A 21,282-nucleotide genomic window follows, 5' to 3' on the forward strand; every position below is an offset into this window, starting at 1 on the left:
CAGGAGTCTAGGAGGCTCTTCTCGGAGCAGAGACCCTTGGGGGACCCATTCCTGCTTAGTGCAAGAACAGAAGCCATTTTGGCAGTGTTCGTGCGGCCCGGGGGGGGGTGGGGGGGAGGGAGATTACCCTCCCTCTTTATCGCCACAAACTGAGACCAACGGGAGGGCTGAAACACGGCAGCCGGGGACCTCTCTTCGGAAGAGGAGCCTGGGAAGGGCGCAGATTCCTCGTCCTTTAGTTCCTCCAAGTTTGTGTGGCTGTTGCACAAGGTTTTTAAAACCAGGCCCTCAACCAAGCGCCACGGTCACAAAGAGGTTCTCCTGGGGGAGAAGGGGACTGGCCCCACCACATGTCCACCATTTGTGCAATGGCTGGGACACTTTCCCAACGCATTCCTAAACCATGACTACTAGATACTGGAAGGGTCTAAAAGGGGATGGATAATTCTGCATTATGTCCTGCATCTTATACACATTCTCTAAACACCCACTGCCTGACACTGCAGGAGATAGGATGTTGGGTTAGAAGGAACCTCTGGTCTGATCCAGCTTGACAATTGTTAAATAAAACAAGTGCAAAGAGGATGCGGTGTTTCTGAAACAGAGGAAAGGGGGTATGTGAGAGCCTTTCCTTCTCGAGTCAGTGCAGCAGTGAGCACTACAAAGGGCATATTTATTTATTTATTTAATTTATTTAAAAGTCTTATATACCGCAACAATGGGTAGGTAAACTATCCGTCTAGGCGGTTCACATATTTGAACATACATAATTTAGTCACATTTTAAAACATACTTACATAATTACAATACTTGGTACATAACAAGATTTAACAGATTGAAGCTATAAGTTGTGTGAAGATTTTAATATAAATTATATGCACTGGAGAAAAGATGAGTTTTTAATAACTTCTTAAATTCTGAGCGATTGGCTGTCAGTCGAATCTGTTCTGGAAGTGAATTCCACATTTTTGGACCTGCTACGGAAAAAGCTCGATTGCGGGTTAAGGCGGCAGCAGATTTTATTGTTGGTATTTCTAAGATACATTTATCTAAGGAACGGAGTTGCCTAGTCGGTCTATAAATTCTTAAAAGTGAGCATAGCCAGATAGCATTAGGATTATAGAGCAGATTATGTATTGTAAGGCTGGAGAGAGGAGCAAGATTGGTGTCCGCTTACCTTAGTGATTTTGCCACCGCTAAAGTTGGCGAAACGTTTTAGCGAGAGAGTCAGAACGTTAGATGCTCTGTGTATGGTGAAGCGTTTACTGGCAGGAACCTTTTTCTTGCACCTGAGGATGTGAATGGGAAAGAATTTTTAAGAGGAGCAGCCCTCACCCCAACACATTCTTTTTTCATTACTAGTACATCTAGCTGGACTTTGCAGCTCTTAGGTCCACTTCATTAACTTGTCATGTTTCTGCATCAAGCCCCACTTCTATGCCCTCAGTGCAGAGACTTGTTCCCATTTTCTTTGGGCCTGCCAGTTTCCTCCTGCCATTTTATATTTACGGTTCAATCAGAACTAAAGCTGGGATCAGACACCATGAGCATTTATTCAGAACTACTTGTGGATTTTTCTCCCATTTTAGATTTTCTCTCCACTCATCTAGTCCAGTCATCATAGTGGCTTGTCCTCAGCAGAGGGCTATGACCAGGGTTCCTACAGGACACCACATTCAAAGGTCCTAAATCTAGCCTCTAGGTGTCACTGTTGTGCAATGACTAGGACTCCCTTCCACCAGGGGCTGAGAGTGCTTCCACAGCATCTCCAATCCTTGCCAGCCCAGGAGCAAACTGCAGGACTTGCTCTCATCATTGACTTGGGAATTGAATGCAGCCTAGCTCGGAGACTCATTTCCTACCCATGTAATTATGTACAACTGGTTGACACAAAGTGAATCCCTATGGCAGTGCCAGTCCATTACCAGGAAACTAAAAATGTAAGCTGGTGCTGCGAGGAGGGAGGAACAAGCAGCACACAAAGGGCAGCTGACAGACCTCCTTCCACTATCTGTGCCTACCACAGGAATGGCTCAGCTAGAATATTTGTAAACTGATGCTCCCAGCTTCATATCTAGCATAAGTTCAGCTTTTTCTGTACGTCTCCAGCTGGTCTTTTCCCTTGCTGTCTGCCACTTCTAGAATTCCTTCTCCTCCCTTGAAAAATATCAGTTCCTTCTCCCCTTTCACCTTCAAGTAGCATCTGAAGATTGTCTTTAGACATGCATTCTGCTCTCTCTGAAGTCCATGCCTTAGCCCACATTGCCAGCACAGCATTTTTACCCAACCTTTTACAACTGCCTCTCTTCTCAACTATCTGTCTAATTTTTGGAGAGGGGAATTTCCTAATCTACTCTAATCCTGTGATTTTTGTTAATACAGAGAGAATGCTGACCTATGTTTAACTTTATACAGGGCTGGATATACAATGCTCCCAGAAAAATATACAGTTGTAAGTACCATCTTGCTCATAAAGGTGTTGCAGACAAAAGAAAATTAAACAAGCAGAATATTAATAATGAAGAACAAAGTTTGTGTAACAGATCAGAAGATGAAAAGCTGGAGCAGCACAACAGAAATCCGCCCAACAGCAGAAAGAACGATGAAAGGCCAGTCAACCAGGTGGCAATGTGAAAGAGTGATCACTATCCTCAAGCATGGTGCAACTGGGCGTGCATACCATGCAGTTGCAGGGGGGGTACACCTGGGGGGGGGGGGGGGGAGCAGGCTGGTGGTAGCAAGAGAAGCCGTGGACTGAGCGATGGGCTGGCGGCAGCAGCAAGAACGGCTGCGGGGCCACCGGCAAAGCCTAACCCACCAGCGGCCGACGGAGGAGAGACTTTGCAGGCCGCTAATGCTCAACCCGCCAGCGGCTGAAAATGAGACACCCAGCCAAGTCTTCTGCTATGTGCGTATGCACCCAGGCATAAAACTTATGCTCCCCTGCCAAGCAGGAAGGGCAGTAGACCGTAGTGGAGCTCATCCCATCACAGCCTGACAACAGGAGACCGAGAGAGCGTGCACAAGAGTGCACGTGTGGGAATAAGAGCACGTGTGCCTGTGAATCCGTCTGCGTGAGCCTGTGTGTGTGTCACATATAGGCTCTCACAGGCACACGCACACCCACCACATATCTGTCAGGGAGAGGGAGCCTGTGTATGTTAGAGAGAGGGTCTAAGTGAGAGAATGAATGTGTTATTGTGCGTGTGTGTGAGAAGGAAGATAAAATTTGTGCGGCCCTAGCTCCACCAACCTATGACAATCTCTGGGTGACTGAAAATCAAAAGATCACAAATAGGGAGAGAGCAGAAGATTTTTTAATCCTTATTAGTTCAAATAATTGGGCGTAATTTGATGATTCTTCTCTTTTGAAATATTTAAAAAAATTTTAGGGGGGGGACAGAACATTTTTTTTTAATTATTGGATTTTTTATTCATCAGATGTTTTGAAATATTTTATTGGTGTTTGGGAAATTTCGGATATTCTAGTCATTAACTGGTTTGAAATATTTTTATGAATATGATTTTACTACTATGATTGATGTTTTATATTTCTTGATTCTATTATTTAATGTTTTATGAAGAATGGTAATGTTTGTGTTTTTCCATTGCTGCTCTATATATAGTGGCTGATTTGTTGTGGGTTCCAGTTCAGTTCTTTTCCTCAGCATGTTTCTGTTTATATTTTCTGATCTCTTTATTCTGTATTCATTGAGGGTCTGTCTGTGTTCTGCATTTGTGAGATAGATGAGGTATTTAGTTGAGGTATTTTGCTGGCACATCATTTCTATGTAGGGATCTACAGCAGCCCGGTTTCCTAATAAGATTTTTATTGGTGTTCTAGGGCCTGATGCAATATGTGCAGTGGGAACACTGAGAGGAGAGGATCACCTTGCTGGTGGCTGAAAGGAATCAGTAAGTTTTTGCTTGGGACATTGTCTTTTTTAAAAGTATTGGGGCAAAGTTAACTATTTGGGAATATTATTTAGTGTGTTTGTGCATTTAATAGTCAGAAAGGCAGTGAATAAACAAGTTAGACTGTTTGTATTTTTAAATAGTCAGTCAATAAGGTAAGCTAGTAAGCAGTAGGTAGTGTGTTTATTTTTAAAAGTCTGCAGAACTGAGTATTCTGCAGACTTTTAAAAAACTGAGTGTTTGTATTTAATACAAACTGAGTGTTTGTATTGAAAAAAGGTGTTGAGGTAGTATGATTGGGTTTGAATAGGGACCAACATTTGTTAATCAAGAGAGCAGTGAGTCACTCTGGCTGACTAACTGAAGTTAGACCGTTTGTATTTCCCAGCCCACCCACCCCTAGCTCATCCCTTAATTTATAGGCAGGTGCCACTTTCACACAAAAAAAAAAAAAAAATTCAACAAAAACTTTGAGAATTCGATCAGACCCCGGTAGGCCACTACCAGACACATAGTGAATTCACTAATACATTTAAAGGACGTTAGACACATTCCTACTCCCATAGCAACCTAAAACCTAACTAGGAACTGATCAAAATTGAGATGAAGGCAGCAGTCCAGCAGCAAGAGGGGGGCTTCCCAGTCTTTTGCATCGAGTGTCACATGTATGATTTTTTACCCCACCGGTGAGAAGTTGTACATGTGCATGCAATGCAAAGGGCTCCTGGCTCTCAGAGAACGAGTCCAATCTCTGGAGGCTAGAGGAGCAGACCTAGAGAAGCTGAGGCAGACAGAGAGGCATATAGATGAGACCTTCAGAGACATAGTAGTCAAGTCCCAACTTCAGACTGGCAGCCCTGGTGCTGCCTTGGAGAAAGAAGGTCTCATGATGGGAGAGCACCAACCAGGTGCAGCAGGAAAGGATCCTGTAGCAAGGACCTGCTCTCCAGGTGATGCATTGTCCTTTCGCACTAAGGATATCTCCCCAAGGCCTACTGCCCAGGAGGGAAGGGTTAGGTCGGCCGTCATAGTTGGTGATTCGATTATTAGGAATGTAGATAGCTGGGTGGCTGGTGGGCGTGAGGATCGCCTGGTAACATGCCTACCTGGTGCGAAGGTGGTGGACCTCACGCGTCACCTAGATAGGATTTTAGAGAGTGCTGGGTAGGAGCCGGCTGTCGTGGTACATGCGGGCACCAACAACACAGGAAAATGTGGGAGGGAGATTCTGGAAGCCAAATTTAGGCTCTTAGGTAGAAAGCTTAAATCCAGAACCTCCAGGGTAGCATTCTTTGAAATGCTCCCTGTTCCACGCGCAGGTCACCAGAGGCAGGCAGAGCTCCGGAGTCTCAATGCGTGGATGAGATGATGATGCAAGGAAGAGGGATTCAGTTTTGTTAGGAACTGGGGAACCTTTTGGGGAAGGGGGAGTCTCTTCCGAAGGGATGGGCTCCACCTTAACCAGGGTGGAACCAGACTGCTGGCGCTAACTTTTAAAAAGGAGATAGAGCAGCTTTTAAACTAGAACAAAGGGGAAAGCCGACAGTTGCTCAGCAGGACATGGGTTCGGAGAGCGGTATCTTCAAAGGATACTAATGATGCATTAGAATTAGGGCATCCCGACAGTGAGGTTCCAATAATTAGAAAACTAGTCCAAGTGCCTGTAACTAAAAACTCACCTGAGCTAAAAAATTCTAACTTATCCCTATCAATTAAAAAGCAGAATGAAAATACAAACAAAAAACAAACTTTGCAATGTTTGTATGCTAATGCCAGAAGTCTAAGAAGTAAGATGGGAGAATTAGAATGTATAGCAGTGAATGATGACAGACTTAATTGGCATCTCAGAGACATTTATTTATTTATTTTAAGTTTTTCTATACCGGCATTCGCGATAAACATCGCATCATGTCGGTTTACAATTAACAAGTGGATAGGGAACAAAGTCAAAAAAATAACATTTAGTAATAAATAATAATAATAATAGTAGTAAAAAACATAAAACAAGAGAAGGCTAAGGAATGCAGTTACAATAAAACAAGGGAATAAAATAACTTGGATCGGAGAAAAGAAGCAGGGGTTTAAATAGAAAGAACATATATGCCCATGGTGGAAAGAGGATAACCAATGGGACAGTGCTATACCGGGGTACAAATTATATCGCAATGACAAATAGGAGCACCCGGGAGGAGGTGTGGCACATGAGACTATATACAAAATTGAATCTTTATGTGTAGAAATCCCTTGTGTGTCGGGGAAGACTATAGTGATAGGGGTATACTACCGTCCACCTGGTTAAGATGGTGAGACTGACAATGAAATGCTAAGAGAAATTAGGGAAGCTAACCAAATTGGTAGTGCAGTAATAATGGGAGTCTTCAATTACCCCAATATTGACTGGGTAAATGTACCATCGGGACACGCTAGAGAGATAACGTTCCTGGATGGAATAAATGATAGCTTTATGGAGCAATTGGTTCAGGAACCAAAGAGAGAGGGAGCAATTTTAGATCTAATTCTCAGTGGAGCACAGGACTTGGGGAGAGAGGTAACGGTGGTGGGGCTGCTTGGCAACAGTGACCATGATATGATCAAATTTGATTTAATGACTGGAAGAGGAACAGTGTGCAAATCCAAGGCTCTCGTGCTAAACTTTCAAAAGGGAAACTTTGATAAAATGAGAAAAATTGTTAGAAAAAAACTGAAAGGAGCAGCTACAAAAATAAAAAATGTCCAAGAGGCGTGGTCATTGTTAAAAAATACCATTCTAGAAGCTCAGTCCAGATGTATTCCACACATTAAGAAAGGTGGAAAGAAGGCAAAACGATTACTGGCATGGTTAAAAGGGGAGGTGAAAGAAGCTGTTTTAGCCAAAAGATCTTCATTCAAAAAATGGAAGAAGGATCCAACAGAAGAAAATAGGATAAAGCATAAACGTTGGCAAGTTAAATGTAAGACATTGATAAGACAGGCTAAGAGAGAATTTGAAAAGAAGTTGGCTGTAGAGGCAAAAACTCACAGTAAAAACTTTTTTAAATATATCCGAAGCAGAAAGCCTGCGAGGGAGTCAGTTGGACCGTTAGATGATTGAGGGGTTAAAGGGGCACTTAGAGAAGATAAGGCCATCGCGGAAAGATTAAATGATTTCTTTGCTTCGGTGTTTACTGAAGAGGATCTTGGGGAGGTACCTGTAATGGAGAAGGTTTTCATGGGTAATGATTCAGATGGACTGAATCAAATCACGGTGAACCTAGAAGATGAGGTAGGCCTGATTGACAAACTGAAGAGTAGTAAATCACCTGGACCGGATGGTATACACCCCAGAGTTCTGAAGGAACTAAAAAATGAAATTTCAGACCTATTAGTAAAAATTTGTAACCTATCATTAAAATAATCCATTGTACCTGAAGACTGGAGTATAGCAAACGTAACCCCAATATTTAAAAAGGGCTCCAGGGGCGATCCGGGAAACTACAGACCGGTTAGCCTGACTTCAGTGCCAGGAAAAATAGTGGAAAGTATTCTAAACATCAAAATCACAGAACATATAGAAAGACATGGTTTAATGGAACAAAGTCAGCATGGCTTTACCCAGGGCAAGTCTTGCCTCTCAAATCTGCTTCACTTTTTTGAAAGAGTTAATAAACATGTGGATAAAGGTGAACCGGTAGATGTAGTATACTTGGATTTTCAGAAGGCGTTTGACAAAGTTCCTCATGAGAGGCTTCTAGGAAAAGTAAAAAGTCATGGGATAGGTGGCGATGTCCTTTCGTGGATTGCAAACTGGCTAAAAGACAGGAAACAGAGAGTAGGATTAAATGGACAATTTTCTCAGTGGAAGGCAGTGGACAGTGGAGTGCTTCAGGGATCTGTATTGGGACCCGTACTTTTCAATATATTTATAAATGATCTGGAAAGAAATATGACAAGAGAGATAATCAAATTTGCAGATGACACAAAATTGTTCAGAGTAGTTAAATCACAAGCAGATTGTGATAAATTGCAGGAAGACCTTGTGAGACTGGAAAATTGGGCATCCATATGGCAGATGAAATTTAATGTGGATAAGTGCAAGGTGATGCATATAGGGAAAAATAACCCATGCTATAATTACACAATGTTTGGTTCCATATTAGGTGCTACCACCCAAGAAAGATCTAGGCGTCATAGTGGATAACACATTGAAATCGTCGGTTCAGTGTGTTGCGGCAGTCAAAAAAGCAAACAGAATGTTGGGAATTATTAGAAAGGGAATGGTGAATAAAACGGAAAATGTCATAATGCCTCTGTATCGCTCCATGGTGAGACCGCACCTTGAATACTGTGTACAATTCTAGTCGCCGCATCTCAAAAAATATATAATTGCGATAGAGAAGGTACAGAGAAGGGCTACCAAAATGATAAGGGGAATGGAACAGCTCCCCTATGAGGAAAGACTAAAGAGGTTAGGACTTTTCAGCTTGGTGAAGGGGGGGGGGGGGGAGGATATGATAGAAGTGTTTAAAACTAGGGGTAGGCCGCAGCTTACCCATATTTGCTTAGTCTCGAGGTTCACTATCCGAGATTCTCCTTTTCTGGGGCAGCCGTGGGTGGAATGCTGAGTCCATCTATCTACACTAAGGAAAACAAAATTATCAGGTAAGTAATTTCTCCATTTCCTTGCATGTAGCCAGATGGACTCAGGATCAGTGGGATGTACAAAAGCTACTCCCGGACAGAGCGGGAGGCTGCCCATGGCCCACTTAGTACTGCCCTTGCGAAAGCTGCGTCTTCTCGGGCTTGAACATCCAGGCTGTAGAACCTGGAGAAAGTGTGTATGGAGGACCACGTTTCCGCCTGACAGATCTCGGCGGGCGATAGCAGCTTGGTTTCTGCCCAACTGCCTGTGCCCTCGTAGAATGAGCCTTAACCTTTAGTGGTAAGGGCTTTCCTGCTTCTATGCAGGCTGTCTTGATTACTTTCTTGATCCAGAGGGCTATGGTCGCCCGCAAAGCTGCTTCTCCTTGTTTCTTCCCGCTGTGAAGAACAAACAAGCCTGCCAACATTTAAATGGTGAAGAAGGTGTGAGTCTTCCGAGTCCTTATGTTCATCCGGAGATGGTAGTGAGATGGTTTGGTTCAAGTGAAACTCTGAAACCACTTTCGGTAGGAAGGAGGGGATGGTGCGCAGCTGTATAGTTCCAGGTGTGAACCTAAGGAACAGTTTCCGACAGGATAGTGCCTGTAGTTCGGAGATGCGACGAGCTGAACATATTGTCACCAGGAATACAGTCTTCAATGTTAAGAGGCGTAGTGACAGACCGCGTGTTGGTCTGAAGGAAGTCCCAGCTAGGAAGTCTAATACTAGATTGATATTCCAGAGGTACCGGCCACTTTAGGGGTGGTCGGAGTTGTTTAACCCCTTTCAGGAAGGGGGACAAATCTGGATGGGTTGATAGCCGGATATCATTCACTTTGGCTCTGAAGCAGGACAGTGCGGCTACTTGGACCTTGAGGGAGTTGAGTGAAAACCCCTTCTTAATACCGTCCTGTAGGAAACTCCAGAATCATGGGAATCTTGGCTGTCTGCAGGAGTATCCCACGGTCCTCGCACCACGCTTCAAATACTCTCCAGATATGTATGTATGACAGGGATGTGGAGAACTTGCGTGCTCAGAGCAGGGTGACAATCACTGCTTTTGAGTAACCGTGCTTCTTCAGGCGAGTCCTCTCAAGGGCCAGACCGTAAGAGAGAATAGAGATGGATTTTCGTGGAGAATTGGGCCCTGCTGGAGGTGGTCCCTGTGTGGAGGTAGGCACAGAGGGTTCCCCGCATGGAGTCTTTACATGTCTGTGTACCATGGTTGTCTTGGCCAATCCAAGTCCACTAGTAGAACTAATCCCCTGTGATGTTCTATCTTGTAGATGACCTTGCCCAGTAGTGGCCATGGGGGAGGAAGGCGTACAGTAAGTGGCCAAGTCTGGACGAGAGCGTCGATCCCTTGGGAGTGTGGCTCTCGTCTGCAGCTGAAGAACCTGGGGACTTGGGCACTGAGATGGGTGGCCAGTAGATCCATGGCTGGGAGGCCACAGCGATTTACTATCAGTTGGAAGGCTGTGGTCGACAGCGTTCATTCTCCCGGGTCCAGGCTCTCTCTGCTGAGGAAGTCTGCTGAGACGTTGTCTTTTCCTGCAATGTAGGAGGTCGAAATCCCCTGTACGTTTATCTCCGCCCATGCCATGAGAGGGTCTATCTCCAGAGACACCTGCTGGCTCCTGGTTCCTCCCTGGCGGTTGATGTAAGTAACTGCTGTAACGTTGTCCGACATTACTCGAATCGCTTTGCCTCAGAGTCTGTGGCTGAATCGCAGGCACGCTAGACTGACTGCTCTAGCTTCCAGGCGGTTTATGTTCCATTCCACCTCTTCCTTGTTCAATTGTCCCTGGGTCTACCCGTTCAAGACCTCTCATGATTTTAAACACCTCTATCATATCCCCCCTCAGCAGTCTCTTCTCCAAGCTAAATAGCCCTAACCTCTTCAGCCTTTCCTCATAGGGGAGCAGATCCATCCCCTTTATAATTTTGGTTGCCCTTCTCTGTACCTTCTCCATCGCAACTATATCTTTTTTGAGATGCAGCAACCAGAATTGTACACAGTATTCAAGGTGCGGTCTCACCATGGAGCGATATAGAGGCATTATGACATTTTCCGTTTTATTCACCATTCCCTTTCTAATAATTCCTAACATTCTGTTTGCTTTTTTGACTGCTGGAGCACACTGAACCAATGATTTCAATGTGTTATCCACTATGAAGCCTAGATATTTTTCTTGGGTGGTAGCACCTAATATGGAACCTAACATTGTGCAACTATAGCATGGGTTATTTTTCCCTATATGCATCACCTTGCACTTATCCACATTAAATTTCATCTGCCATTTTCATGCCCAATTTTCCAGTCTCATGTGGTCTTTCTGCAATTTATCACAATCTGCTTGTGATTTAACTACTCTGAACAATTTTCTATCATCTGCAAATTTGATTACCTCACTTGTCGTATTTCTTTCCAGATCATTTATAAATATATTGAAAAGTAAGGGTCCCAATATAGATCCCTGAGGCACTCCACTGCCACCTATCCCATGACTTTTAAATTTCCTAGATGCCTCTCATGAGGAACTTTGTCAAATGCCTTCTGAAAATCCAAATACACTACATCTACCAGTTCAACTTTATCTACATGTTTATTAACCCATTCAAAAAAGTGAAGCAGATTTGTGAGGCAAGATTTGCCTTGGGTAAAGCCATCCTGACTGTTCCATTAAACCATGCCTTTTATATGTTCTGTGATTTTGATATTTAGAACACTTTTCACTATTTTTCCTGGCACTGAAGTCAGGCTAACTGGTCTGTAGTTTCCCAGATCGCCCCTGGATCCTTTTTTAAATATTGGGGTTACATTAGCCACCCTCCAGGCTTCAGGTACAATGGATGATTTTAATGATAGGTTACACGTTTTTACTAACAGATCTGAAATTTCATTTTTTAGTTCCTTCAGAACCCTGGGGTGTATACCATCCAGTCCAGGTGATTTACTACTCTTCAGTTTCTCAATCAGGCCCTATCACATCTTCTACGTTTACCGTGATTTGGTTCAGTCCATCTGAATCATTACCCATGCAAACCTTCTCCGGAACAGGTATCTCCTCAACATCCTCTTCAGTAAACATTGAAGCAAAGAAATAGTTTAATCTTTCCACGATGGCCTTATATTCTCTAAGTGCCCCTTTAACCCCTCGATCATCCAATAATCCAACTGACTCCCCTCGCAGACTTTCTGCTTCAGATATATTTTTAAAAAATTTTATTGTGAGTTTTTGCCTCTACAGCCAACTTCTTTTCAAATTCTCTCTTAAGCTGTCTTATCAATGACTTACATTTAACTTGCCAATGCTTACGCTTTATCCTATTTTCTTCTGTTGGATCCTTCTTCCAATTCTTGAATGAAGATCTTTTTGGCTAAAATAGCCTCCTTCACCTCAACTTTCAACCATGCCGGTAATAGTTTTGCCTTCCTTCCACCTTTCTTAATGTGTGGAATACATCTGGACTGTGCTTCTAGGATGGTATTTTTTAACCAGGTCCACGCCTCTTGCACACTTTTTACCTTTGTAGCTGCTCCTTTCAGTTTTTTTCTAACTATTTTTCTCATTTTATCAAAGTTTCCCTTTTGAAAGTTTAGCACGAGAGCCGTGGATTTGCTACTGTTCCCCTTCCAGTCATTAATTCAAATTTGATCATATTATGATCACTATTGCCAAGCGGCCCCAGCACCGTTACCTCTCTCACCAAATCCTGTGCTCCACTGAGAATTAGATCTAAAATTGCTGCCCCTCTCGTCAGTTCCTGAACCAATTGCTCCATAAAACTGTCATTCATTCCTTCCAGGAACTTTATCTCTCTAGCATGTCCCGATGATATATTTATTCAGTTAATATTGGGGTAATTGAAATCTCCGATTATTACTGCACTACCAATTTGGTTAGCTTCCCTAATTTCTCTTAGCATTTCACTGTCTGTCTCACCATCTTGGCCAGGTGGACGATAGTATACTCCTATCACTATACTCTTCCTACAGAACAGATAAACCAGCCACGAGTCATCTACCTCCGTTATTGGGACCTCTTCCAGATCAGCCATGTCCTTATCCCCATCCTGATTGACATCAGCCATGAGATCTGCTGAGTCATCCTTAGCCAGCCCCCAGAACAACTCCAAGACCATCTTCCAGGTCCATCCAGGCCCGAAACATCTGAGCCACCAGGCCCCTCAGGATGGTCCGGGCCCAGCCAGTGAAGGAGGTCCCCTGACCCCCATGGCCAAGGAGCCCCTCGGTCTCTTTGCAGCAGGACGAGATGGCTGACAGAAATACCCTTTTATAGCCAGTGCTCTTCAGTTAAAAAGGTCTTATGCATAAGCAAGACAAATTCTGAGGAAAAAACCCCACATCATCCTCTCCTCTGTCTGGCTCAGAGCTCATGTCTCCTCCTTCTCGACGGGAAACGCCAGAGACAATGGGGGAGGGGAGTCCAACATCTTCTGAGCTGTAGCCCTTCTCCTGCCTGACAGGCTTGTCTAGAATCCTAGTACTGATCCTGACAGGGCCTTGGCAATCTGTGGCTCTCTTACCAGCCTTGTTCTCCCTGGAGGACCCCTCCCCTCCAGAAACAAATCACAGCATAGCGCTGCTGCATTCAGCTGTCCCCGAGCCATTCCAGCGGCCCGACAAGCGCTGGGAAACCGCTGTTGGCGCCATCTTGTCTCCACGCAGCTGGGCCTGCAGAAGAGGAACAGCAGCTGCGTGATAGCAGCGCACAGGAGAGGGGAACACGGCCCACACCGCCTCCTGCTCCCTGAGCAATCTGAAGCTGCGAATAGAAGAGTTTCACTGCTCCCTTCCCCAGCTCGGGCCTGCCCCGATGATCAAACCAGAAACAGACCGAGCAGTTGCTGCTGAAAGAAAAATCTAACACTTTTTTTTTTTCTTTAAAGAAACAGCAGCCACAGCAAAGGAAGAAATTTAAACAAAAGAAAGGAATACTTCCCTGTTGCTGGCAACACCTCTGGGAAGGAGCCTTCAGGGGATAAGAGGGAACCAGGACCCCTGGATCTGCTGAGGGCTAAAGCTGATCAGGGATTACCAACCCCCCCACTCGCCCGGCTCAACCTGAAGGATGGCACACGAAGGAACCTAATCCCTCAGGAAGAATCTTCTAATTTTTCTTTTGTCCCTTCTTTCTCTCTTTTTTTAACTGCAGGTTTGCAACTCTATCTGCTGGAGACAGAGAAATACTGAGGGACTACAGGTGGCACTCTTGGGTATTCAGCAGTGTCTCAAAGTTTTTAGTTCTCTGCCTCCATCTGCTGGTAGGGATGCAAAACCCACTTGTCTGGGCTGGTCTGGGGTACGAAGAGAAAATATAATATGCATGTTGTGTTATTATTGCCTCAGAAGACTGTACTTTTGAATGTTCTTTTTCAAGTAAAAATTGTTATAAATGCATAAATGTGTGTGTCTGTGCGTGTGGGTGTGGGAGTGTGTGTCTGTGCGTGTGGGAGTGTGTGTCTGTGCGTGTGGGTGTGTGTGTCTGTGCATGTGGGTGTGGGAGTGTGTGTCTGTGCGTGTGGGTGAGGGAGTGTGTCTGTGTGTGTGGGTGCGCAAGGCTGTAAGGTTTGCCTAGGGTACCTCATACCCTTCCTGATCCATGAGTTCTGCTGGGGAGGGTCAGATTTTAAAAATAAAGATAGTAGGACATAGCTGGGCTTTATTTGATGGGCCTGGGACAGGCATTAAATGGATCGGGGGAGGGGGGGCGCAGCACAGTAATTTTTCGCACAGGGCAGCAAAAAAGCTAGCAGCGGTCCTGACTATCCTCTCCTAAGATAACCAAAATTGCCCCCTGTATGTATGTGCAAAGGCACCAGTTCTCACAGGGATACAACTTGTATCGTTTCCCTTTGAAAACAAGAAACTGCAAAGTACCCGCATACTTTGCTCCTACTTATTCGTGCATATGAGGAAGTGGAAGCAAAATGGCATGTGTGCTTTTGGAAATTCCATGTTTGCTATTTTTCTCCCCTGACCTAAACATGCCCACAGAGCACCTCCTTTTAATACGACTAAAAGCATGCCTGCTATGAAACCTGTGCATACTTCTAGCTACATTCAAGGATAGCCATTTTTACCAGGTAACCCCTTTTGGAAATTCCTTCAGACAGACAGACATTAGTTCACTCAAAAGAAATGCAAAGGTGCTGCTGCCAGCTGCAAACGTCCTCGAAATTATGATACAGACTGTTAATCCAAGTACTTACTTTGCACACATGTAGGCGTTCTCTCCACTCAGCAGGTCTGCTTTCACGAAGAGCTCCAGAGCACGCACAATATTAGCAGATTGCTGCAGGAGAACAGCCAGTAGTTAAAGCAGACAGGGAAAGCCAGAGACATATAGTACACACACAGGGGGTATCCGGGGCATACAACTGCTTTGTAATTATGCTTGCCTGGTAATCTTGGCACAAATAACAGGATCAGCAATAGAATGAATCCAGTCATTCTTTCTGGAATGGGTCTTATATAGATGCCAATGAAAAGTAAGAGGCTGGAGCAGAGTTTATTTCTTCTGTTTGCACTGGCATTTTTACGTTCTATGAATAGAGGTGAGCCGGCTCACATGATTTATTTTTACTCATGCCTCTCTACAGGACAAGCCTATGTAAGACATTACAGTAAGCCTAATCACATATACAAAACATAAATCATCAAAATATAAGACAGGAATATGAAAATACTCCCTCCCAGCATACATACAAAATATAAGGAGAAATGTAATCTTATCTGATAATTTATTTTCCTTGAATCCTGCCATACCAGTCTGATGAGTGGGTTATATCTTCCTGCCAAACAGATGCATAACATAAGAAATGTCATGCTGGGTCAGCCCAAGATCCATCAAGCCCAGTATCCTATCCCCAACAGTAGCTACTCTGGATCATAAGTACCTGGCAGATCCTATGAAGTAGCTTTCCATGACATCACTCACATTATTCGTCAGCTGCTGTAGAGGTTCTTCCACTCAGCTGCATCAGATCAGGATACCATGGTCTTGCCCAATTCAAGGCTATTATGAGAACCAAGGACAAAATGATCCTCTATTCTTTTTAGCACTCTTCTTCTGAATGGCCATGAAGGAAACACAGAAGAAACCTTCCATCCACAGATAAATCAGAGCATCTGTTCCCATAGAGCTGCTTGCTTTTCTGCAACTCAAAAACCTCCCCAAGTTAGAATTCTGCATTGTTACCATAAGATCCATTGTAACGCCAGCCTGCCAGTATTTCTGTATCAAGCTACTATTAGACAACTTTAACATCATCTAACTATATTACTGGTTTTCTCTTCTTTTTTTTTTTTAACCAGAGGAATAAGGAAGCAAAACTGAAAGATATTCCAAACAGCAGAGTAAGAAAATATACATACTCACTGTGCCTTTCTAACTCCACTTACTTGCCTGCAAATATGACTCCTGTAATGCAGAGTGTGAATGTTATTCACCATTCCCTTTCTATCATTATTAGAAAGGGAATGTGAATAAAACGGAAAATGTCATAATGCCTCTGTATCGCTCCATGGTGAGACCGCACCTTGAATACTGTGTACAATTCTGGTCGCCACATCTCAAAAAAGATATAATTGCGATGGAGAAGGTACAGAGAAGGGCTACCAAAATGATAAGGGGAGTGGAACAACTCCCCTATGAGGAAAGACTAAAGAGGTTAGGACTTTTCAGCTTGGAGAAGAGACGACTGAGGTGGGATATGATAGAGGTGTTTAAAATCATGAGAGGTCTAGAACGGTAGATGTGAATCGGTTATTTACTCTTTCGGATAGTAGAAAGACTAGGGGGCACTCCATGAAGTTAGCATGGGGCACATTTAAAACTAATCGGAGAAAGTTCTTTTTTACTCAATGCACAATTAAACTCTGGAATTTGTTGCCAGAGGATGTGGTTAGTGCAGTTAATATAGCTTTGTTTAAAAAAGGATTGGATAAGTTCTTGGAGGAGAAGTCCATTACCTGCTATTAAGTTCACTTAGAGAATAGCCACTGCCATTAGCAATGGTTACAAGGAATAGACTTAGTTTTTGGGTACTTGCCAGGTTCTTATGGCCTGGATTGGCCACTGTTGGAAACAGGATGCTGGGCTTGATGGACCCTTGGTCTGACCCAGTATGGCATTTTCTTATGTTCTTATTCTTATGTTCTTATGATATTAGCAGCATAGGGAGGGTCCTGGACTGGACTGACTGTATTCAAAGAAAGGAAATTATCAGGTAAGAAAATTTCACCTTCCTCTTCATCCAGTCAGATCACGGGATGTACCCAAGCTTCTCCTTTATAAAAGTGGGATGCTGCCCATGCGCCTTGCAAAAACCACCAAAACAATGGAGACCTCCTCTCTAGGCCTGACATCTTGGCAGTAATGCCTAGGGAAAGCATGACCTGAAAACCAAGCTGCTGCTTTACAGATCGCCAAGGAGACAAATCTCAACTCTGCCCATAAAGTCAGCCATGCCATTATGAAGCAAGTCTGTATCCACTTCGGCAGAGGAACACCAGTGTCCATATAAGCTGTTGTAACCACCTCCTTAGTCCATCATGCCACCGTAGCCCTAGAGGCCACTGCTCCCTGTCAATCTCCACTATACAAGACAAATAAATGATTAGACTGTCCAAACATGCTAGTGACCCTTGAGATACCTCTCTCTATACGTCCAAGGGACGAAGAAGGGGTAGTCCATGGCTTCTGTCTGAGTACTAAACAAAGCTAAGGAGACTGACTGATGGAGGAATTCCAAGACAATTTTTGGAAGAAAGGAACAGGAAAGATTCCCTACAAGAAGACACCGGTACTTCCAATAAAATCTGAGCCAAACAACTAGTGACCAGGAAAGTAACAGACTGAACTGAGGTCCAAAGGCAGGACCGGAATTCGAAACAGAGACCTAAGAGGCACCACCCTATCAAGCAGTGAAACATATGTGTGAGAAGACAATGAACTATCCTGAATACCCCCTCATAACAAGAGAAAGAGCTGCCACTTGCAGCCTCAGTCTGTTCAAAGCCAAGTTCTTAGAGAGGCCTTCCTGCCAGAAATCCAAAATCAATAGAACAAACATAGTCCCAAGAGCACACCTACACTTGGTGCACCAATTCTTGAAATCCTCCATAATTGGACATACACCTGAGAAATGAAAATTTTCCTATTCTTTAGGCAAGTGGCCACTACAGCCGGAGATTAACTGTTCTTCATCAAACATAACATCTTGAGGGCCAAACTATAAGACCAACTAAATCTGGATCCTCATGAAACATGGGACCCTAGGACCACAAGTCCTTGAGAGAGGGAAGCCTTAAAGAGCTTCCACAAGGCAGATGACCGAGGTCTACATACCATAGTGAACATGGCCAATCCAGAACAACTAGCGCCACTAGGCTCGGATGAGAATGACCCCTCTGAAGTACCCTGTTTATCATGGGCCTAAGAGGAAACAAATACAAAAGAACCTCTGTCGCCAAACCTGTACCGGGGCATCACATTCATGAAGGAGTGTTCCTCTCCTGGCTGAAAACTTGCACACCTTCATATTCTTGCTGACCATCATCAGCCAGGTCTAACAGACCCCCAAATAAACAGAAGGAAGGCTCTTTGACAGACAGTCATAACAACAATAGGCATGTAAGAAAGGAAAGGAAGCACAATGCTACAACCCTGCCATATATACCAAGGTGCCACCCTTAGTCCCTCAGTCTTACTCAATGTCAAAGCAGAATGGAACAAAAACCAAACTATATACACCTATCTTCTCATCTCTAATAAGGCTCAGTCAAACCCCCAACTGAGAACAGAACCCGCCGAACCATGAGAACAAGAGAATAGAATGCAGTAGAAATACCAATAAAAAATTGTACGAGCGGACTCTCCATCACTTTAGTGAACACAGCAGCGGCTGGGGCTCTGGACTGATCCGTGGTTCTCCAGGAACGAAAATTATCAGGTAAGAACTAAATTTTCCTTTCCCTGTACGTACCCAGATCAGTCCAGACACCTGGGATGTACCAGAGCTAACTTACCAAGGGTGGGAGCCGGAGAGGCCCATTCGGAGCACTCCTTCTCCAAATCCCCCGGAATCTGGAGCTCGAACATCCAATCTGTAATGCCTTGCAAATGTATGTAAAGACTTCCAAGTAGCCACCCTGCAAATTTCCTGTGGCGAAACTTGATGACATTCCACCCATGAAGCAGCTTGTGACCGGGTAAAATGGGCACGAAGCCCCACCGATACTTTCTTACCACACAGCAAAAACACGGAACTGATAGCCTCCTTCAGCCAACGAGCTATCGTAGTTTTCGAGGCCATATTACCTCGTTTTGGATCACTCCACAAGACAAAGAGATGGTCTGGCGCACAGAACGGATTCGTAACCTCCAGATATCGTAGCAGAGCCCTACAGACATCCAGTTTCCGTATATCTTTAGCAACTGGATCCGATCGGTCCAAATCTGAAAAGGAGGAAGATCGATCGACTGATTCAAGTGAAAAGACAACACTACCTTTGGAAGAAAAGAAGGGGCCGTTCTTAAGGACACACCTGAATATGAAATCCGCAAGAAAGGTTCCCTGCACGACAACGCCTGCAATTCCGACAGCCGACGGGCCAAAGAAATAGTTACCAAGAATACTAATTTCAGCGTGAGGTCTTTCAACATAGACTGTTTTATAGGCTCAAAAGACGGAGCACACAGAGCCGAAAGGACCAAATTGAGGCTCCAGGAAGGACAGGGGTGGTAAAGCAGTGAATGTAAGTGCTTCGCTCCTCGAAGAAAACGAGCTACATCTGGATGCAACGCCAACACTACCCCCTGGATCTTACCTCTAAGACACCCGAGCACCGCAACCTGTACTCTGAGTGAACTACAGGATAGACCTTTAGAATGTCTGGCTTGAAGGAAACACAAAATGTCAGATACTGATGCTCGCATAGGATTAACTGCGTGCTCCATACACCAGGCTTCAAAAACTTTCCAGACTCTGACATAAGCCAAGGAAGGAGACTGTTTATGCGACCGCAACAACGTAGCCACCACCACATCAGAATAACCCTTGCTCTTTAACTGCTGCCTTTCAAAAGCCATGCTGCTAGAGAGAAGCGATCCACCTCTTCCAAACAACAGGGCCTTGATGAAGAAGCGCCGTGGGCTCCGCAGTGGTCAGATTGAGCAGATCCGCAAACCAAGGGCTTCTCGGCCACTCCGGAGCTACGAGGATCACCTCTGCCGGCTGGAGCTCTATACGACGGATCACCTTGCCTATCAGAGGCCAGGGAGGAAACACATACAGCAAGACGTTTGTTGGCCAGGGAAGAACCAGGGCATCGACACCTTCGGCGCCTGTCTCTCTGCGACTGTAAAAGCGCGGAGCCTTGGCATTTTTGAATGTGGCCATCAGATCCATGCATGGCGTGTTCCACGTGTCGCATATGAGCTGGAAAGCCTCAGACAACTCCCATTCCCCGGGATCGAGACTGTGATGACTGAGGAAGTCTGCCTGCACGTTGTCTACTCCAGCAATGTGAGATGCCACAATGCTTACGAGGTGCTGTTCCGCCCAGTTCATCAACTGCTGCGCCTCCACTGCCTCCGGTCGACTCTTGGTCCCCCCTTGGCGATTAATATTGGCTACCATGGTTGCATTGTCTGACAGGACTCTGACAGACTTCCCCCGAAGGAGTGGGAGGAAGGCTTGTAAGGCTAGAGCCGCTGCTCTGGTCTCCAATCGGTTGATGGACCACCGAGATTCCTCTACGGATCACTGGCCCTGCACTAACTTCCCCAGACAAACTGCTCCCCAACTGGAGAGGCTGGCATCTGTGGTGACTACTGTCAAGTTGGGCATCACCAGGGGAACTCCGTGCTCCAGATGTTCAGAGACGAGCCACCAATCAAGACTGCCTCTTGCTGAGTCCGTAAGAGGAAGCGGCAGGTGAAACTGTTCTGAAACAGGATTCCAGCGGGACAGCAATGCTGATTGTAATGGACGCATATGGGCAAAGGCCCAGGGTACCATCTCTAGAGTGGATGTCATGGATCCTAGGACCTTCAAGTAATCTCTCACCCTGGGGACTCGCATGGATAACAAGTTCCTCACCTGTCCCTGCAGCTTGAGCACACGCTCTGTAGTGAGGAACACTCTCCCCTGCTCCATGTCGAACAGGACTCCCAGAAATTCCAAAGACTGAGAGGGGATCATACGACTCTTGGTAAGGTTGATCACCCAGCTGAGCGATCTCAAAAGTTAATACCCTGTGTATAACTGTCAGACACAGAACCTCGGATTTCACCCAAATCAGCCAATCGTCCAGATAGGATGTACCAACAAGCCTTCCCTCCGGAGTTGTGTCACTACCACCATCATTACCTTGGTGAAAGTTCTGGGGACGGTGGTGAGACTGAAAGGGAGAGCCTGGAACTGGTAGTGACCTCCCAGTATGCAGAACCTGAGGAACATCTGGTGTGAAGACATGATGCCAATATGCCTCCGTGAGATCCAGAGAAGCCAGGAACTCTCCTTGCCGTACTGAGGCAATGACTGACCGAAGAATCTCCATTCAGAACTGTGGGACCCGAAGGCATCTGTTGACTCTTTTTAGATCTAAGATCGGTCAGAAAGTACCTTCCTTTTTGGGGACTGTGAAGTTAATGGAATAGCAGCCTCTCCGATGTCCCTCAGACGGAACCGGTGTTATAGCTCCCAAGTCCATGAGGC

The 21,282-nt window shown here is 44.9% G+C and overlaps 1 protein-coding gene across 2 annotated transcripts in view; it reads right to left on the reverse strand.

Moving 5' to 3' along the window:
• Positions 1–21,282, reverse strand: part of USP36 (ubiquitin specific peptidase 36) — a 129,288-nt gene that overhangs the window by 85,775 nt on the left and 22,231 nt on the right. For both annotated transcript variants that reach the window (XM_029599143.1, XM_029599142.1), the window contains exons 8-9: positions 14,770–14,852; positions 1,178–1,289 (exon numbers count right to left, since the gene is read on the reverse strand). In XM_029599143.1, the coding sequence (XP_029455003.1) occupies positions 1,178–1,289; positions 14,770–14,852 (195 nt within the window). The remainder of the gene's footprint in view (positions 1–1,177; positions 1,290–14,769; positions 14,853–21,282) is intronic.

Source organism: Rhinatrema bivittatum, chromosome 4 (genome assembly GCF_901001135.1).
Source record: "Rhinatrema bivittatum chromosome 4, aRhiBiv1.1, whole genome shotgun sequence".
Lineage (NCBI taxonomy): Eukaryota > Metazoa > Chordata > Amphibia > Gymnophiona > Rhinatrematidae > Rhinatrema > Rhinatrema bivittatum.